Genomic DNA, 20649 nt, shown 5'->3' on the forward strand with positions numbered 1-20649 from the left:
AGAGTGGCATGGCCAGCTCCTCCGCCAGCTCCCTCAGTATCCTCGGGTGGATCCCATCTGGCCCCATGGACTTGTGAGCATCCAGGTAGAGGAGCAGGTCGGTGACTGCCACCTCTTCGACAACCAGGGCTTCATTCTGCATCCTATCTCCATCTCCCAGCTCAGGGGCCTGAAAACCCCGAGGATGACCAGTCTGACTATTAAAGACTGAGGTAAAGAAGGCATTAAGCACCTCAGCCTTCTCCTCATCCTTCATGGCAATGTTTCCCTCCGCATCCAACAAAGGAGAGAGATTCTCCCTGGCCCTCCTTTTGTCACCGATATATTTGTAAAAACATTTTTTGCTATCTTTAAAGGCAGTGGCCAGTTTAAGTTCTAGCTGGGCCATCACCTTTCTAGTCTTCTCCCTGCATAACCTCACAACATCCTTGTAGGCCTCCTGAGTCACCTGCCCCTTCTTCCAAAGGCAGTAGGCTCTCCTTTTTTTTCCGAGTTCCAGCCAAAGCTCTCTGTTCAGCCAGGACGGTCTTCCTCCCCGCTTGCTCATCTTATGGCACATGGGGACAGCCTGCTCCTGCGCCTTTGAGACTTCCTTCTTGACTAACATCCAGCCTTCCTGTACTCCTTTGCCCTTCAGGACTGCCTCCCAAGGGACTCTGTTCACCAGACTCCTAAGCAATCCAAAGTCTGCCCTTCTAAAGTTCAGGGTAGCGGTTTTGCTGACCCCCCTCCTTACTTCTCCAAGAACTGAAAACTCTATCATTTCATAGTCGCTGAGCCCAAGACAGCCTCCGACCACCACATCGCCCACCAGGCCTTCTCTGTTTGTAAACAGCATGTCCAGCGGGGCACCTCCCCTGGCTGGCTCGCTTACCAGCTGCGTCGGGAAGTTATCTCCCACACCCTCCAGGAACCTCCGAGACTGCTTTCTCTCGCTGTGTTGTATTTCCAGCAGAGATCTGGTAAGTTGAAGCCTCCCACGAGAACAAGGGCTAGAGATTGTGAGACTCCAGCCAACCGCTTGTAGAATACTTTGTCTGTTTCCTCATCCTGGTTGGGTGGTCTGTAACAGACTCCCACCATGATATCTGCTTTATTAGCCTTCCCTCTGATCTTTACCCATAAGCACTCAACCTTATCATTACCTTTGTTGAGCTCTAGACAATCAAAACACTCTCTAACGTACAAGGCTACCCCACCACCTCTCCTTCCTTGCCTGTCCCTTCTAAAGAGCTTGTAGCCATCCATTGCAGTGCTCCAGCTGTGTGAGTCATCCCACCACATTTCCGTGATGGCGACCACATCATAGTTTTCCTGCTGCACAATGGCTTCCAGCTCCTCCTGCTTATTGCCCATGCTGCGTGCGTTGGTGTAAATGCACTTCAGCTGGGCTATTGATCTCTTCTCCAACATAGGCATGCCACCCCTAGGTTCATCCCTAGCAAGCCTGGTTTTATCCCCTTCTCCCTTCACATCTAGTTTAAAGCTCTCTCAATGAGGCCTGCTAACTCCTGAGCCAGAATCCTTTCTCCGCTTTGCAACAGGTGAACCTTATCTGTCTCCAGCAGGCCTGGTGCCATGTAAACTGCCCCATGATTGAAAAACCCAAAATTCCACCTCTGGCACCAGCCTCTGAGCCACGTGTCAATGACATGGGTCTTCCTGTTCCTTTCCCTATGCCTCCCGGCTACTGACGGGATGGAGGAAAACACAAAAACAATCCATCTCCTAGCATGTTGCGAGACTAAAGAAACCCCTCAAAAACCCCACACCGCATATGTCTAGTAAAAGAAAACCCACTAACTCCTCAGCCCCCCGCAACATGTTGTTAAATTACAAGGATGGATTAAGGCAACCATTTGTTTTCTAAAGAAGACTTAGCTGATGAGCAGTAACTAACTGCTTACATTAAGAAGAGCATAAATTCCACTGAATGCCAGAAGAGTTTGGACACAGCTTTGTAGAAGACTTAAAAGCTTCTCCATGTCCCCTACCAAACTCATTTTCACCACCTTCCTATAAACTACCAAATCCTAAAAGGATTAAGCCCTTTTTAAACAGGTTCCCTTCTCAGAAACTTGTTACATTGCAGTAACAAGACTGAGTCATTTGCAGAAAACTGAATTCTTAGAACAGTGTACCTTAAAAAGGTGATGCCAGATTTTTTAAGTTTAGCACTATTATCTGATATTTCATTCTTGTTTCACACAAGACCTAATAAAATTACTTTCAACATAGAAAATACAACAAAAATAAAACATTTTAAAGTTAAAATAAAACATACTCTAGAATTACTGCCCTGGTTTCAGCTGGAATAGAGTTAATTTTCTTCACAGTAGCTGGTATAGTGCTGTGGCTTGGATTTAGGATGAGAATAACATTGATAACACACTGATGTTTTAGGTGTTGCTAAGCAGTGCTTACACTACTCAAGGACTTTTCAGCTTCCCATGCTCTGCCAGGTGCACAAGAAGCTGGGAGGGGGCACAGCCAGGACAGCTGACCCAGGCTGGCCAAAGGGCTATGCCATACTGTATGACGGCATGCTCAGTATATAAACTGGGGGGAGTTGGCCGGGGGGCAGTGATCGCTGCTTGGGGACGGGCTGGGCATTGGTCGGCGGGTGGTGAGCAATTACATTGTGCATCACTTCTTTTGTATATTGTTTTATCATGATTACCATTATTATTATTTCCTCTTCCTCTGCTGTCCTATTAAACTGTCTTTATCTCAATCTATGGGGTTTACTCCCCCCCCCCCCCCGATTCTCTCCCCCATTCCACTGGGTGGCAGGGAGGGTGAGCAAGCGTCTGTGTGGTGCTTAGTTGCCAGCTGGGGTTAAACCACAACAATTACCTTCACGGTTTAGAAATCAGCTTTGTGTATAACCACGCAAGTAGGTTCGTTGGTTAAAAGTTAGAGTTAATACAGTGCTTTATATCTAAGAAGAATAAGCATTGGAATGACAAATTTTAGCTGACTTTCATCAATTTTACTCAGGAAAATTCAGAATTATTAAGTACTGCAAAAACATAAATGTAGATTTGCAAGATTTTCTTAAAATGCAGTTCTTATGTGATTCCTGACCCAAGACTATCTCCCTTCTAAATCAGCTGAATCTACCTAAAAAATAAACTTACAGGGAAGATTCTTCTCCTTCAACACTGAACAGTGCTTTCTAGTAACAGTATATTCATTACGTCATTAGTGTTTCAACACTTGGTCATTTCACTAGAAAGATCACTTTTTTATAACACGTGAAACAGCTGAAGGATTTTAATTATACAACCTAAAGACACTTAATCTCTTAATCATCTTAATAACTAAATGTAAATGTGAAGAATCTCATGAAACTGGTTGAAGTTTAAGTATAAAGCTGAAAGCATTCAATCTAATAATTAAGCCAAGTGGCAAGGCCTCATACCTACTATTACATGTTCTGCTAACACACTCATTTGTCTTTAGAGTAACCCACTATGTACATAAGCCAGCTCTTCACACCACCTCTGCAAATTATTCTTGAGTCACATCACCCTTCATCATCTTCTAGTATCTCTCAATGAAGAAATAAATGGATGTGTTCAGGTGTTGTTTCTTGTTTGTTTGTTTGATTTTTCATTCTGTGTTTACCATGTGTCATTCTGCAGGACCTAACACAAACTACATCCTCAGCATTTGTTTAACTCTAAATTCTGTTATACTGCAAACACTAAAAACAAACACTTAAGTGTATTAATTTTCTAATTTTTCCCCACCACATTTTCCTGAAAGATAGCTTTGTTAGCACAGCAAAGAGAACAGCTGAAGTATCTTTAAACTATTAACTGTCCTATCTTTGCTAAGTCCTGAAGGGAACAATCAGTGAGGTTTTTTGTTTTGTTCGTTGGGGTTTTTCGTGGGTTGTTTTATTTTGGTTTGGGTTTTTGTGGTTTTTTTGTTTGTTTGGTTTTGGTTTTTTTGTGTTTTGGTTTGTTTTGGTTTTTTGGTTTTTGGTTTGTTTGGGTTTTTTTTTTAAACAAACTACAAAATTTAGATGGGGGATGGTGCAAAGACAGAAAGGAAGACTATAAATTAAACTTAGTATTCAGAAACTGAAGTACAGAATTAGAATTAGCAATTACAGAATCAGATTGTGTTCTTGTTTATGGCTCTGCACCGATCAATGCCCACTCACTCACCTTCAAACTGCTTTTCACTGAAAGTAGTTCTAGATGCCAAAGCAAACATTGTATATGTGCCTGTTAATCTCATCCTAAAGATTGTTTCTCAAGGCAACAAAAACAACAAAAAAGGAGTATGGTAACTCACCTCTGTACCCCATATGGCCTTTCCAGAATAGGTTCCTTAAATGGGGGTGGAATATGGCCAAAATAATCTGGATAGGCCACTTCTGAATATTCAGGAATAGATTTTGTGGTTTTTACCATTTCAATATAAAGATCACAGTCATGAACTGGTGATACATCAGAAACCTCAAGCATGACTTGTTCCCCTGATGAACTAGATCTGGAATCCTCTTCCTCCGAATCCACTCCAGTACAGCAGAGTTTTCCCAGCTGGACAGATGATCCTTCAAAGAGGCTACTTCCACAGGGTGAAACATGTTCACAAGGTTTACTACAAGCAAGTGCGGTAAGGCTAGTTTTGCTTTCCTTCTTTATTATAGACCCTGTACCATAATGCTGATCATTTTTTGCACTGTTCTGCAGACTGATTCTGTCCAAGCCTTTCACAATTTCTTGGCTTAGACACTGGCATGATGGAAGCAGGTTTCTTTGATCATTTTGCTGATGTAAACTACTGTCTTTGATACTATCTTTCTTTGGTAGTTCCAGAAAGGCTGGCCTTCTATTGTATTCCTCTGTCAATAAAGGATTGCTCTCCTTCAGAGCAACTCCTTTTGTTGACTGGTTTGCTTCAGCAGAGTGCTCCTCTCCTGCTGTAGGAACAACAATAGGTCCACCCAGATTTGCATCAGGTATAAAAGGCTTTGGTTCCTTGGAAACTAAGTCACATTCCTTAAAAGAGAAAAAAAATTAGTACAAACATTTATCTAAAAAAAGTAAACAGTTCCTAAAGTTTCATTTATATTACAAATCTTTCACTCTCATTGTTCCTGAGGTATGTTTTGCAATAATCCAAAACAAGTGTAATTTAAAAGATGACAGTTATTAGGTTTTAAACTTACATAAACATAGCAATGAAGTTTCAGCTTTTACAACATAGTGTCAAAGCAATACACAAGTAGTTCATCAATAACAAATTATCAAGTCAATGCAATTCCCCAGGTATTTTAATGAACTACTTTAAAGAGGTGCACAGCATTTAAGGAAATACCTAATACAATGAACCTTTGTCAGAAATCTCCTGTCCTTTCTTGCTATTTTACTTTCTGCTGTGTGCAATAATCAGACATCAGAAAACAGTTTTCCTTTATATCTGCCCATAGCCCCCTTCTCAGTCAGATTAAAGTAACCCATAACATTTAGCTAAATAGCTCACTATATAGCAGTCACATATGTAGCTCTAGAACTATGGATCATTTTTTTGGCTAGAGGAACTATTCACCCAAAAAAGAATGTCAAAGTGTGTTCCAGAGTCAACCCGTCATGACAAGGAACGCACTGGGAATCACATACTTTACCTGAAAGTTTTCTGAAAGTTCTGGGAAAAATCGCTCATACATTTTCAGTTCTTCTATGGGTCTTCCCAATTCCTGTCTAGGTTTCAGTTTATCAATATCAGTCTCAATATCATCATTCTGAAAGAGCACCAGAGCAAATTAATCTTGCATCCAGAATTAATAAACTTCTAAAATAGTTGCATTCACCTTTTATTTCTGACATGGCCATGCTTTAAAAGCTGAATATCACTATTGTAAAATTAGCTGAACTGCACCTTTCACCATGAAGGTTTAAGCAGCTCAGTTTTATTAGTATGCCAAAGCTTCCATTTCAACAGAAATATTGGAAACATCTCAGTTTTCTTGCTTCCATCCAAATGTATTATGCACAGACATCAGACTTTACATGAGATCTGTGTATAATCCAACTATCGCAACCTGGAACGTGGCGATTTCATCTGACCGCAATGACAAAGAAGTAACTGCTGCTATGGCAGATGCTCCCTTCATCAGGGCTCATGAGAGCCTGGAATAAAATTTGTCATTCTAGTCCGTGGACAGACAATTCAATTAACTCCTGAATAGATGTAACATAAAAACATAGAATAAGGCAGTTCCCACTAAATGTCCTTTCATGTCCTGACTGGCAGCTGCGGAACACAACAAGACCTTCACAAGGTGACACAACAGTAAGAGGTCCGATCTCTACCTCTACAGTTGGCAAAACTTCAGAAGTTACCTTGCTGAAACACTGACCTAGTCAATCCCCGTCCAGAATGATGGAATAAGTTAGAGCAGCTCCTACATACTGAGCAGCGCAGCTGCGAAGAGAGGGCTGAGAGAAATACAAGTTGGGAACAGAACACTGCTAAAAGAGTTTGCAGTTCTGTCCCACTGTACTTCAGACACATCAAGCGTGAAGCAAACAGGTTTTGATAAAAATCTTGAAGCAATCTGAACAACTAAGGTTGATATCTTCAAGCAGCACCCACCTTCCTTAAGCTTCAGGAGCTTTTTTAATTTTAGAAGTTGCCCTGAAAACCTCCTCAAAGTCCTTTTAACACTTAAAACATATGTCTGTATACATGATTCAAGCAACTTAAAAAAAATAAAAACTGTTATGTCTGATTTTTACTTGTTATTTTTGTCTCATACCAACCTTAAAAAGTTGGTCCTTGTCATCATCATTTTCAGTTTCAATTTCTGATTCTGTTTCAGCATCATCGTTATCATCACTTTCATCTACTACATCATCCACTATGATACAAAAAAGTTTTGTAAGGCAGATTACACATTTAATCCAATACATATGCTCAAAAAAAATTTCCATGTTCTGGTTTTATTTTCTTTTTTAATTACCACTTGAAAAAATTGTGAAAACCAACTAGTAAACTTTAATTACTATTACCAGATTTACAAAACAAAATGCTTGTTTGACAATACTGCAGACACAATTTATTCCATCCAGTTTTAAGACAAAATGAAGATCTCTGATTTAAACAAAGCAAAACAAAACCAAAACACACCCAACATCTCCCCCCCCTGCAAAAAAAAACAACAAACAAACAAACAAAAAAACCAAAAAAAACCCCCAACCAAACAAACAAACAAAACGGCAAGACAGCAGATGGCCATTAGAAATACTTTAATGGTGATGTGCCAAGAACATCTCAGCACCGCTTGAAGTCAGCACACAATGAGGTGGCTCTGACAGCTTTTCCTAAAGTACGTAATAATGACCACACCCAAAAAAAATTGAGGTCTCAGCAGCTTTAAGTCATGTCAGCTAGTATTGACCCATTATCAGGGAAAAGTGGGACAAAGCACCCTCTTCACCTTCTTTGTCTTGCTTAAATGGAGCCCAACAATTAAAAAAAAAAAAAAAAAAAAAAAGCCAGAAACATCACTGGAGATTCAACCAGTCAGGAAAATACTCAAGGAAAGTGGTCACTTCAGCTGCTTAGAATATGCAGATTGAGAACTAAATTTTATCCCTAAAACATACAGCAAGATGTTATTTTTTAGACATGTGGAACTATTTGGACAATAATGACTAATTTCTGTTTGAGTTAGAGACCCAGTACATTGAAGGGTCTCTAGGACTTCCTCTTTTTTTAACAAAGAAAAACAAGGGAAAGGAAACTAATTGTTTACACATGACTAACGAGAATTGGGCTAACTCCCCAATATATGGAAGTGGGCATTAACTGGTTATTCTGGCAGATGTTCTGCTTACTAGTGGCAAATCTGATCTTTTTCTAGAAATCTCATGCAGTTTGAGTGCTTGGGGGTTTTTTTATGTTTTCTGAAAGATTGTTTTACATACAGGAAATTTGCTGATTGTCAGTAAAAGGCTCTCAGAGGTTTACAAATTATACTGTTTTTCTAGTGTATTCAGAATGATTACCTGTATTGCTTTTACAATGCTTACTATACAAGATTATACTTTTAATAAACTCAGAGCTGTAGTTCCAACACCCACCCCAACATTCTATGTATCTTTTAATACAGAAGGTTCTCCTTAAAAAGAAAATCCTATGTATCCTATTTCCTTCAGGTTTTCACTTCTTTTTTTAACAGATAACAAACCTATTAAAAAAACTACAGTAGTCTACTTCAACAGAATAGGAAGTTTCTAAATAGGTATTATGGAGTACCAAAAATACTGTATTAAGCAGAGGTTTAATTTCTGTGGATTTTGGAACACACTTCTAAATGTATTTTCTACTTTGAAGACAAATCATACTCTAAACTCCTGCAGTTTGAGTCTGACCCATACGAACCCCAATCTGATAGCTGTCTTCTTTCAGACTGTGACCACATTTTGTCTCAGGAGATATTGTGAATAAGAAGATATTAAAAAGTCTGACTTTGCCTTGTCATTTTAGAGTAACTTTCTGACAGCAACTTCATCAGTTGCTTACCCAGGTACCACGCTGTTTCACCATATCTGAAAATGCATTAAACATTAATTATCCAAAAATAATGAAAGGTGTTCACAATGGCATGAATCTATTTCTTACAAAGCACCATAGAAATGCTTTGCAGACAAGTGTTGCCTAAGAGACTGCAACAGTCCAAGAAAGCAGCTCTACTTTTCTCATTGTGCAAATTAAGGAATAACCACAATAATTTAAAAAACAATGCTTCAAATGGCACATGTTAATCTAAATTCACTACATTCAGTTTATCAGAGTAATAGAAAGAAATCAAGGAATATACACTCCCGTAAAACAGGATGTACACTACATTACATTTCACATAGAACACATACGATGAGTTAAAAAGAGAGCCTATTTAAGTCTGTAGACTAGTACGTACAGCCTATGCTTTACACTTCAGAGTTTGATGAACATCACATTTTAGTTCCTGTTTTATTTTTTTATATCTCAGAAACATAGCCACATATGTACAGACAAAATTCTAATGAGTTAAAACTCAACATTAGAAACTGGTGCTCCACACTATCAGTCACAGACCCTTTGCTAGCTGAGAAGAGTCTCAGAGTCCAAGTTTTAGTGAAGAACACAAATAACTGCAATTGATTCCACCTTATATAAAGCAATGTTAGACATACTCAAAGACAAAATATTACAAAATTACCATACCATCAGGAGGCAAATTGTACAGCTGAGCCACAGGACCACTGGCAGGAATAACTGGGAGTTGGAAATGGAAAGCACTTTTAATAGTTGGTAAAGGGAGGCGATTTTTAGGAAAACATTTTCTCATTATTAGGCTGGATGTGTTGACAAGAGGATCAAGAGTTCTTACTGCAAGGCACTCCTATTAACAGGAAAACAATGAAGACAAGAGAAAACTCTCAAACTAACAGTCAAACTACATTTGTTTTACAGATTTCTAGAATTCACTAATAGCAAAGTATTTTGTTCACAATAAATTTTGCTAATGTCTCCTTTGAACATCAAAAGGACTTCTACCAAATCAAATTCACCTTTTTTAAAAACCTAAACTTCAAAATGAAAGACTTTCCCCACCTTTTTTTAAATTAAGTTCAACAGCCTGTTCCAGAGATAGTCACAGCCAAATAATAGCAAATATGAATTTAATTCTGTACTATTTCATTCTGCTTTAATCAAGTACAGAAAATAATCCTTACCCCCTTAATCAGGAATGACCATGAATATCATAAAAGAACTATGACAAATTTGAGGTCAGGATGTGTTTTTAAAGACTAAGAGACAAAAACAACAGCAGCAACAACAACAAAAAAAACCAACTGAGATAAACTTACTTGTGAAGTATTGTAAAGAATTTTCATCCCATTGGCATCAATGAATGCTTTTCTTCCTAATTTGATGTTTGTAACACTTTTAATGCACTGCAAAACTCCTTTACGTATCAGCATGTATCTGTGTCGACTATCATGACGGTGCCAATCAACATAAATCGTTAAAAGCACCTGCACATATCCTCTGTCTACTGCTCTCCTGGCATTTGTTTCTTTATAAAAAAAGTTAGGAAAGAAAATTAAAAATTGCCCAATGACTTCAATATTATTTTCAAATCAATGTTAAAATTATTCTTTTTACCCAAGTAACTGAATTGTTTCATTTAAAGTAGTATTTTAGCCTGCTTAGCAGAGTTGTACATCAACCTAAACAGAAATGACTGAATAACTGAGGCCAGTAGTCTACCCTTCATTTTTTAGAATAACATTAATAACATAAGATACTGTCAGGTAGGAAATTAAAAAAAGACATTTCTATAAAGCATATCTATCTCTATCCACACACACTGTGTAGATACAAGATTTGAAACAAACTTCTTACTGCTTGTAATCCATACAATTTTGCAACAACTGTCACTCAAATTTGATAAACTCAAAATACCTCTAACCCAAAATACTGGGTAATCAGTATGACATCTGGACTCTACACACCAGACATTATGTAAGTAAATCTTTTAATAAAAACAGTGAAGTATAGGAAGTTACAATGTCAAAACCCCTCAGGACTAAATAAGGCTTCTCAAAATAAATGCACATGACCTCCTGTTTTAAAGGCACACCTTTTCAACATTTAGTTTCTTTCCCCAACATTAAAGTTTAACTGCCAATTTACAGAACAGAATACTGACAGTAATCCAGAAATATTTTTTCCCCTAAATTTCCCAAGGAGAAATTCCAAAATATGGAATTACACAGATCTGTAAGACCAAGGTATTACGCTGATTAAACATGAGAAAACTCAGCACCCTGTAATAATCAGTACAAAAGTTTCCTATCATTTGTCTGAAATGGTTTTCTGCAAATCTAATCATGCCTCAGTTCTTATCCAACTACTAGGAATGCTGTAGTTTTTATACAAATATTTGGAGAGACTGAGGTTTTAAGTCCTTGTCAGTTACAATCCTGGTGCAAAATCTGCAGAGATGACATTTCTCAGGGTCCACTCTGCTGGCCGAGACAGCCAACGTCGGGGAACAGACCACCGTTTCATTACCCTTGGTTCCACTTCATGAGCATCACCGACAGACTTGTCATTAGGACCCAAGACCTAATTAATCAGAAAGGTACCTAAAGAAGCCCTGTATTCTCCCCTACCATTGAACAGAGATTTTCAGATGTATGTATAAAGAAGATGCATAGGAGTTAAGCTATATATATCCATTACTGAAGGCCTGAGGTGAGTGACTGTAAAAGGCTATTTCTCCACCTTGGATCCAGATTTCTGCTGCATAACTGAAGAGACAGTAACTAATTATTAAACACATATGTATATACCACACATATATTAAAATACTAAAGACTGCAGATAAAACTGTAGCCTTATTTCTAAATTTCCTAGCCTTGATTTTCTTTTGACCACAGACTTAATATTAGTTTTACTCTGTGTATATATATATATATATATATATACACACACACATATATATATCTCTCAACTAGATAAAGTTTCTTGTAGTCAAACACTTACTTGATTTTAGCAATGCAGCAAGTGTGTCTAAAGCAACCCTGTCAACATAACAAGAAAAGTCAAAACAACAACCAACCAGAAAGCTTAATCTACAACACTGTAAAGCTACACAAAATATTTACTGCTAACAGATTTATTTAGCATCTATCCTCATGTTTTCCTGGTTGCACTGCATCACACACTTTGCTTTTAAAATTTGATTTTACTAAAACATGATGCATCTTTGCTATATCTGAAGTCTGATGGCGACATTTAAAAATATCAATGCAATGGCTATACAAACTTTTAGCCTTTGCAAAAAAACACTGTAAGTGACAACATAATGTTTATGAACCATACTCAATGGATGAGATACTTCTGAAACTCGTGGTGTTACATTAGCAGCAGAACAAGTACTTCCCCAAAGCAAAGGATGCTAATATAGAAAACTGTAGGTCAAAACTGGCAGTGTATGAATACATTGAGGAGTAATGTTCATCAATTTGTACTACAATACAAGATTGTCAGTGTAAGATTCTTCTTGTACACAAAGGTCTTGTCTCAATTAACTCAAGATGTACAACTAGAAAATGTACATACTTATTTTTATCCTCTTTGTAAAGATAGACTTCACATGTCTAATCTTGGACCATAAACAAGGATATCATGATTACTCACATCATGGACTAGTAAGTTCATATGTCTAATTTTAGCTGGGGCTTAAAGGGGCAGGGCATTTTTTTAAAAACATATTCCAGTGACCACAAGTACCAGATTTACATAACATAACACTATTTGTTTTGTACTGAAGTTAGAATATGAACAACATGAGATTATTATTTTACTAAGCATATGAAAAATTCAGTTTTTCACAGGTATGTACTTCAAAAAGGTGGTAGTGTATAAAGAAAGGGCTATCTCCAGTTACGTCCACTTATTTCTTTTTACCCTAACTTAATTTAAAAAAAAAAAAAAAAAAAAAAGAGAAAGAAAAATACACGGGGCAGGGGAGGAGTCTGAAGTCACCACTTTAAGGTATGCAGTGAATTTTATTTTTTTTTTTTTTAAACACAATAGCCCACTAGACAGATATTGCTGGTGCTTCCTACTCTGTTTTATGTTTTTGCTCTGAGAGTCTATAATTGCTTCGAAGTAAACCAGAAAGAAAATTCTATTACAAAATAAAACAGATAGTGTCACTCTAAAGACACAAAGGAGATGTCGGAGTCAATTCAACAAATTGAAAAATTATGAGATTGTCTTGATCTGTTTGTCCTGATTTGGGGATAACCATCGTACAGTTTCCATGCAGGAATATTAGAGACAAAAAAGTAACATTTATATTCTTTTACCAGTACTGTAACTAGACTTTCAAATATTTTGTGTTACTCTACTGGGTAAAATTGAACTGTCAGATTTGTGGTTCTCCTTCCCACCTCCCTTCACTTTAACTTTCAAATATGAGTTATGTTTGATTTCTCTAATACTGTTTTTCCTTTACAACTAAGTTTTGAAATGTATCTGAGGTTTTTCCATATACTATATTAAAGAGACATTACTTACTTCATCAGGCTAGTGTTCTTTTTACTAAAAGGGCCGATGATCTTAAACATCAGTTCTACGACTCCATTCTTTCCCAAAGACACTGCATTTACAGCTGGAATTGTTAGAAACAATCCATTTTAAGATAATGTAATAAGAAAGGCAAAAGAAAAAAATCAATACACTCAAACTAAAATCCAAGCAAGTTAATTTTGAAGTACAAAAAGTACGTTAGACATGTTTGTGCTTTAAGACATACAATGACAAGCAGACACTACTCTGCACATAATTAGTATGATAATCCAATCCTGATAAAACTTGGAAATGAAGAAAAAAATTAGTTATTACTTTACAAATAAAATCATGTACTACTTCCAATGCATGCTTCTGCTTTCTTTAAGATACCTCATAAAAATAATTTTCTTCCAAAAAACCTCACAGTTTATCAAGACAGCAGGGTTTCTAAAATTTCAAGTCTAACAAGTTCTATGACTTGCTATTATCCTTCAGCATCAAGACAGACAGGCATGGACACCAGGATTTGAAAGCCAAGTGTTCACTGTAAAATTTAGAAACGCCAATTGGTATAAGCTTTCCTGAGCTACATGTTATGCATAGTTGTTCTCAGAAAAAAAAAAAAAATTTTTTCAAAAAAAAAAATCTATTTGAAAGGGAGCAAATTAAAAGAAATGATGCTAAGACCTGCATTCAAGAAATTCACATTGGATGTATATACGGCTAAAGCCCAATGCCCCCTGAAAACACAAACTGCTGAAACAGGCACAGAAATTCAATTCCTGACTGAGTTTAGCAATATGCACTCCTAACAAAGTAGGAAAAGAGCAATTAAGAATTGACTTCACCATAACGAACGCTGTTATTAGTGCAGAATTTAGTACTTGAACCCAAGTTGCAACGTCATCATCATTAGCAGCAACATTACACCACTAGAATCTACAAAAAATTAGGACTCTATTCTGGTAGCAACTGTACACAAACTTTAAATAGTACTACCCATCGGAATGTAATAAACTACTACTATTTCTGTTTATAAGTAGTGGGAAACACAGAAAGATAGAACGGATCTAAGCAGAATCCAAATTAGAGACTCAGTTCAGCTTCCCATTTTCAGGATGAAGCAAGTTTTCAGCTAAGCTATGAAACTACCTATATTAGACTCTTCCATTCAAAAGCATTTTACCTCATTATCGGACAGCTCAACAAAAATAAAGCTTCCACATTTTAAAAGTATAGGGACTTTTATCAATTATACGTGCTCATGTGAATGTCCTGAAAACATAATCTTATAGAACATCACATTAATTCTCTTGGAGGAATGTGGCTGTTTTCAACTCTCACACTTATTTAAGAGGTTTAACTGCCATTTTGAGCTCAACGGAAAAACTTAAGATCATCTAACTGACAGTAGAGATACAGCAAGAACCACACTATTTTCATCAACTTCCTACTGCCTGCCCAAACAATGAATTAGGCTCTTGTGGAAGAATATTAGTCCAATAGTAGGGCACTTCAACACAAGGAATAAGGGAAAGGTTAAATAAAGAAATATTTCCTGTGTGAACCAAGTTTTAAATTAAAAATCATGAATGAAATAAAATAATAAAAAGCAAAAAAACCATGAGCATGTATAATAAAAGAGAATAATTATTTAATTTGAAGCACTTCTGCAAGCACAATGTTAGCATTTCTGGTTTAGATCTTAAAGCATCAACATTTCTGCAAATTACATGACTCAAAATTCCACACATCCAATAGCATTGGTTAAAGCCCCCCAACTATATATATATTCACACACTCACACATGCACTCTGAACAAAAAACAAAGATACACAAAAAAGTACAAACATGCTTCACTGCTTTTCTTAGAATTTAAGCAATTTGACAATATAAAAAGCAAATTCTCAGATAAAAGTAATTATTTTAAACATCTAACATTAACCAAGCATTTAGATCTGACATTTTAACCATATCTAGGTAAAAAAATTATATTAAATGGGAAAGAAAAGAATTATCTGCAATACTTACAGTTGGTTGAGTAAACTCTTAATACTTGAAGACATGGCAATATTAGCCTGTGGTTCTGCAAATTCTGCTTCACTAAATTCAATGATATGTTTAGGGCACCATTAATTCTTGCTTTCATGCCAATCTTTTTGTCTGACATCAAAGAAATACAAGATCAATCACACTAAATTTGCAATTATTATCAAAAATAAAAGTTAAATGAACTGTGAATTCTTTCTACTGATGTCAACTCTGCATGCCTATTTTTCACCATTCTTTCCTTCCCTCTATTTTACTCTTCCTTTTGTTCCCTCTACCAATTCTGAGTACGTGGATGCTTATACAATAATGAGAAAGAAAATTTTTCTCAAGTTTCAATTATAAAACTGTAAAGTATTAAGCCATACTACTTAGGTATATCATTATCACCTTTTGGACCAATTTTTGCAAGAAGTGTATGAAGAAGCACCATTAATTCTTCATTTGGTGGAGAGTCTTTGCTGGCAGTCAAAAGCAGCTGCAATAAGATCTGTGTCCCTCCTTTAGTGACTAAGACGCTTGCTCTCCGACCGCCACCTAGAAATTAAAACTTAACTGATATCTCAGAAGCCAAAGAACAATTAAGTATCTAAGCTACAGTTATCATAAAGAAAGTCTTCAGAACAGCAGTATTTTCTTCATATATGACTGCACTGTGCAAGAACATGCTGGACTTAGACTTATAGCAACATAAATTATTTGTGTATGATTATTTGAAAGGTGACTTCAGTCTTCATGTTCTTTTTATTCTGCATATAATTCAGCTTTAGCAAACATCAGGAAAAAAAAAGAAAAAACCACCACCACCAACAGTCTGCAGAAGAATACAGGAATATAAACACAAATTGCTCCTTAATGGAAACTTACCAACTGAGACTACCTCAATGAGAATATTCAATATATTAAGAATAGTTTGAGGATCTTTTGTATTCTGCAATAAAAAATAGAGAGATTCATTTGCTTAATGTAGAAGTCTAATACAGTGATTTAGATTCTTAAAGCTTGGAGAAATTACCACCGCTAAAATCAAACAGAACTTAAGATGTAATCACCCAACTAACCATCTCACTATGCAGCCTGAACTAACCAACAAAACCAATTAAAATCTAGTTTGTAATATAGCATATCAATTAGAAGTGACAGTTGACTAATAATTTCTTAAAATATTTAAAAATAAGGGAGAGAAATTCTGAAGTAGGTTATGATTCTTAAAGACCATATCTAATCATTACAGTCCTACACAATTTTTGGAGACTAGCTAGGATAACAATATATTTAATAATACGAAGACCAATGATAAAATAAAAACTTGCTATGTACCCATAACCACACAGATTAAAAGGTTTTACCTCTAGGGTTGACAGGATAACTTCTATTCCAGTGGAGCCCTTAGAAGTCATCTCCTTCCTGGTTTTTTCTGCCAGTGAGAAAAAGACCATTTTATTTTTAATATACTAGCTTGCAGAAAAGAAAATGTGATTATATACAGATTTATAAGAAAATCTACACTGCAAATAATAACATCTATTAAAAGCTGCATATAGGTATACAAAACTAACTAAAATAAGTAAAAGACTCAAATGATCTTAAAACTCATTTTTGCTTTGACTTGTTCAACAACCTTGTCACGCCCCAGAAAAAAAGCTCTAAAGAAGAAAATCTGTAAGAAAGCTCTCTTCCAGATACTTCTAATATATACATACATATAGATATGCACACAACACATACCTATATATACTGTGAATTATTACTTAAATAATAGCTGTTTGACAATACAAAATGCACTCAGTGTAGCCAATACTATACCAGGTAGTATTAAACATGGCCTTAAACAGGTGCTTTCAACAATCAGTGACAAAAATGGATGGATGGATGGATGGATGGATGGATGGATGGATGGATGGATGGATAATCAAGTTCACCAAACAGAAACAAAAATTAAAGAAAAGTCCAGCAAGGAAGAAAGACAAGGAGGACGGCTCAAGAGGAAAACTACTAAATCCATAAAACTTAGATATTTACCTTGACTCTGAACCAGATGAAGGATCTTTGAGGTAACATATCTGGCATTGTCTGCTTCTCCTAATACAGAGTCCAAATTGATTTTCTCCAGCTGTGACAGCAGAGACATAGTCCGAGAACTGGTAGAAACACTATAAGAAAGATTTTTTACATTAATCTTTCCATCTAGATCAGGAAAAAAAACGACTAACAACAGAAATCCCATGTCAGAGCAAGGGGAGAGGCTAATATACCTTCATATTTTATCTCAATTGGAAAACAGTCTTAATTCTCCTTAATTCTGGCAAATTCACAGGTTTTGCAAAGCCTGCATTGCAGCAGACTAATTATATATAACAGCATCTCCAAGAGCAACTGTGAACAGGGAAATTGGTTGCAGCAAATAAAATCCAGATATAAGTACAAATGTTGTTTTTCTATGCAAATTAGAGTAACATATTTAATATAGTTTATGTTAAGTGCCAGGATACTGTATCAAACCTACCGTTCAAGGAAAAACTGGCTACAAACAGTCCCAAAGACTGTTTGTCTTACAGGCTGGTGTTTCAGAAGTGAAGGAAAAGATTATCATTCATGAAGTGAGCAAACCAGCCCCTACCAGCTGAAGAAAAAGAACAGCATTTTGAAGAAAAAATTTTGGAAGGTATCCAAAGCTATCATCAGAGTTTGGATTCATTTTGCACACAAGGGTATTTTGGCCTGACATCACAAAATTTCCTTCAAAATACATTTTAATATAAGAAACAACTTCAAACCAGGCATTCATAGACAGGTAGATTACATAGAAAGAATGAATGTACATAGAGTATTCAAAATAGAGTCAGTCTAGAAATTGTTTTATTTGCTCTCCAGTTTTAGATCATAACAATTATTCAGAATAGTTTTGAGATTTATATTCCCACCTGAAAATAATTTTTAGACAAATGTTTAACATTGGAATTATAGTAATGTAATTATCAGGAAATTATCACTTCCAAGGATTAACTACCTTCACTTTTCACTTCTGTAACATTAGAGTCCTGCAATAATCAACAGTAATTCATTTTACACACATACTGTTCTGACCATCTGCAATAGAACTAAAGTATGTAATGTTAGCTTTATAAATATTGTCAGTTTTGTTTATAACAATGAGGAATTATTACTCCTTGATTTGTATTTTACATCTGTGAAAAGGTTTCACACAGTTAACTTTGCTAAAATAATTAGTTTATATGTGGACAAAAATGTTAAAATCAAGGAAAAAAGGTAGCTGACGGCAAAGGTTGTACTGCTGTGAAAGCAACTTTATATAACAACTGCTGAGGAAAATGCTTCCACCACTTTCACTTTTCCACACTGACATCTAAATGAGAAGTATAACCAAAAAACAATTTCAGATTACAGATGATACTTACAAGCTGTTAACATCAGTAATAAGAAATGGTTATACTAATTATAGAGCTTAAATCAAAATAACTTTATATTGTTAAGTAAGCATATCACCTCCTCAGTTATTTGCTAGACTTTGATTTAAAAATATTTTTTGATCCAAAATAAATCTGTTGTGGTTGCTGAAATATTCTCTTCCTTGTATAAGTAAAGCATAATCCCTCCAATCCTTTCTCATCATCCAAAACCAGGCTCAATAATATAAAGCCGTTATTATTTGCATAAGCTTTGTTTTGTTTATTTCTACTCCTCCATTTATCCACTGAACCTGAAATACTCCAAAATAAACCCAAGATTTTAATGAAATCCACAAGCTCTGTTGATCTGGTATACAAACTGACAAACTTGCAAAGAATGTTATCTTCACCAGCTCCACAATCAAAACAAGTCGGAGTCCAGCCAACCCACATGTAAGCCAATGCGTAAGAGAACTGCTGCCTCCATGTGTGTGTGCGTGTGTGTCTCTGTGTATAATTTCCATTGTGGTCTATCACTGGTCTCACAATGAAATAAACGTAGTTTGAAAGCTGGAAACAACCGAAAGCAAAAATGATCCTTAGGAACAAACAAAAAAAGAAGATACAAGTTTTCATAAAGACAAAACTCATTTACAGGTATTAAAATTACAGAGCAAACCTGATTTTTGACTGCTGCAGCCTGCAAAATACAAGCAACACTGGCACATGGAAGTAATATACCATGTACAGAAAGTTTGCATCTAACACAATTTCTCCATACTTACTAAAAGCTTTAAAAGGTTTAGGAAGGGTAAGTCATTCTCACTACTGGGTGGTATAGCAATTTAAGACCTAAGATTTAGAGGTATAACCTCCTCCTGGGGCCAGAGTTTCTATCAAGAGCAATGAGCGCTCATTGTAGCAGTTAAAGAGATATCTTTAGAATGGTTTTAGGCAATTCATCTTGCAAGAAGTCTTCCAACAGAAATACAGCCAAATAAACTCCACATCTTCAGCACACCCAATAAAGTGTTCTTGAAAATAACACCAGCCCAGAATCTATGCTGAAATATAATTTAAAACCCTGATTTTCTCTTAGCTATGACTGAGTTTTCTTCTTAAAGCAAGAATTGTACTCTTATTTATTAATATTGTACACTCACATACATAGTGGTTATAATACTGTGACAGCTTTCAATGTCTGCATGGTAAATCAAAACAGCTGTAGGACAGGCATTACGGCAGCCAGCCTAACTGACTCTGCTCCTGTACATAATACTGCTGTGGCAACACATTTGACCTAAGAACAAAATGCAAGCCCAATTTCCAATGGGACTCTTTCTGATATTTGTAATGCAAATACACACATTTAGACCAGCAAACCATTCAGGATCCAAATCTAGAAGATAGCTCTCCAAAACAGAGAGGCACCACAGAATTCGTTATTTTTAATCCAACAGCTAGGTAAACCAAGGAAATAGTCAAAATGGCACAATAAAAACTGTGTCCTGTCAGGGCTGCATTTCCTCTTAAGCTGCTAACATTGCAGAACCGCACATGAATACCCTAAACAGTGTGGCCAGCCTTTCATCCAAGACTTGTTTTTCCACCAAGTGAAGAACCCTTCTTCTTACTAAAAGACATTTTTCACCCCACACATTCTAAAGCCTTCTCACAAGAGCGCTCTGTAGTCACTGAGTGTTACACAGGGTCTCTACTATCTTTAGTTATAAAAATCATGACTAAGGAGCACCAGAAGAAACTTCATAAGGTCATCTAAACTATTCTCTTCAGAGTTGGATGAACACCACAGCTGCTCTTCCTGACAGACATATGCCCAACCAGTCCTTAATGGCCTGCAAAAATGGTGATCCAATAACAAAAGGCAACTTCGTTCTAACACTTTGCATCCCTTAATTTGTAAGTTTTTCTCCCTGCACTTTAATCTTACTATTTCTGGCTCTCCTCACTACAAACATGACTGTCCTTTATCCATTCCAGTGGTATACCTCTCTAAGCACAGTACCTTGCACATATTTCCATCAAATACTCTTAATCATTTTCTGCATTTCACAAGACTATTTTGAAATCA

General features: G+C 36.3%; 1 protein-coding gene across 10 annotated transcripts in view; it reads right to left on the reverse strand.

Annotated features, from left to right (window-relative positions):
• The window catches only part of AGTPBP1 (ATP/GTP binding carboxypeptidase 1), a 73232-nt gene that overhangs the window by 38591 nt on the left and 13992 nt on the right, over nucleotides 1-20649 (reverse strand). For 9 of the 10 annotated variants that reach the window (XM_082335940.1, XM_082335939.1, XM_082335934.1 and 6 more), the window contains exons 4-15: nucleotides 17170-17300; nucleotides 16497-16564; nucleotides 16015-16078; nucleotides 15538-15684; nucleotides 15130-15261; nucleotides 13105-13198; nucleotides 11563-11600; nucleotides 9879-10087; nucleotides 9232-9409; nucleotides 6783-6880; nucleotides 5645-5761; nucleotides 4309-5018 (exon numbers count right to left, since the gene is read on the reverse strand). In XM_082335940.1, coding sequence (XP_082192066.1) covers nucleotides 4309-5018; nucleotides 5645-5761; nucleotides 6783-6880; nucleotides 9232-9409; nucleotides 9879-10087; nucleotides 11563-11600; nucleotides 13105-13198; nucleotides 15130-15261; nucleotides 15538-15684; nucleotides 16015-16078; nucleotides 16497-16564; nucleotides 17170-17300 — 1986 coding nt within the window. The remainder of the gene's footprint in view (nucleotides 1-4308; nucleotides 5019-5644; nucleotides 5762-6782; nucleotides 6881-9231; nucleotides 9410-9878; nucleotides 10088-11562; nucleotides 11601-13104; nucleotides 13199-15129; nucleotides 15262-15537; nucleotides 15685-16014; nucleotides 16079-16496; nucleotides 16565-17169; nucleotides 17301-20649) is intronic. The other variant, XM_082335937.1, reaches the window with a different exon arrangement.

The sequence above is a fragment of the Platalea leucorodia genome (genome assembly GCF_965183815.1).
Source record: "Platalea leucorodia genome assembly, chromosome: Z".
NCBI lineage: Eukaryota > Metazoa > Chordata > Aves > Pelecaniformes > Threskiornithidae > Platalea > Platalea leucorodia.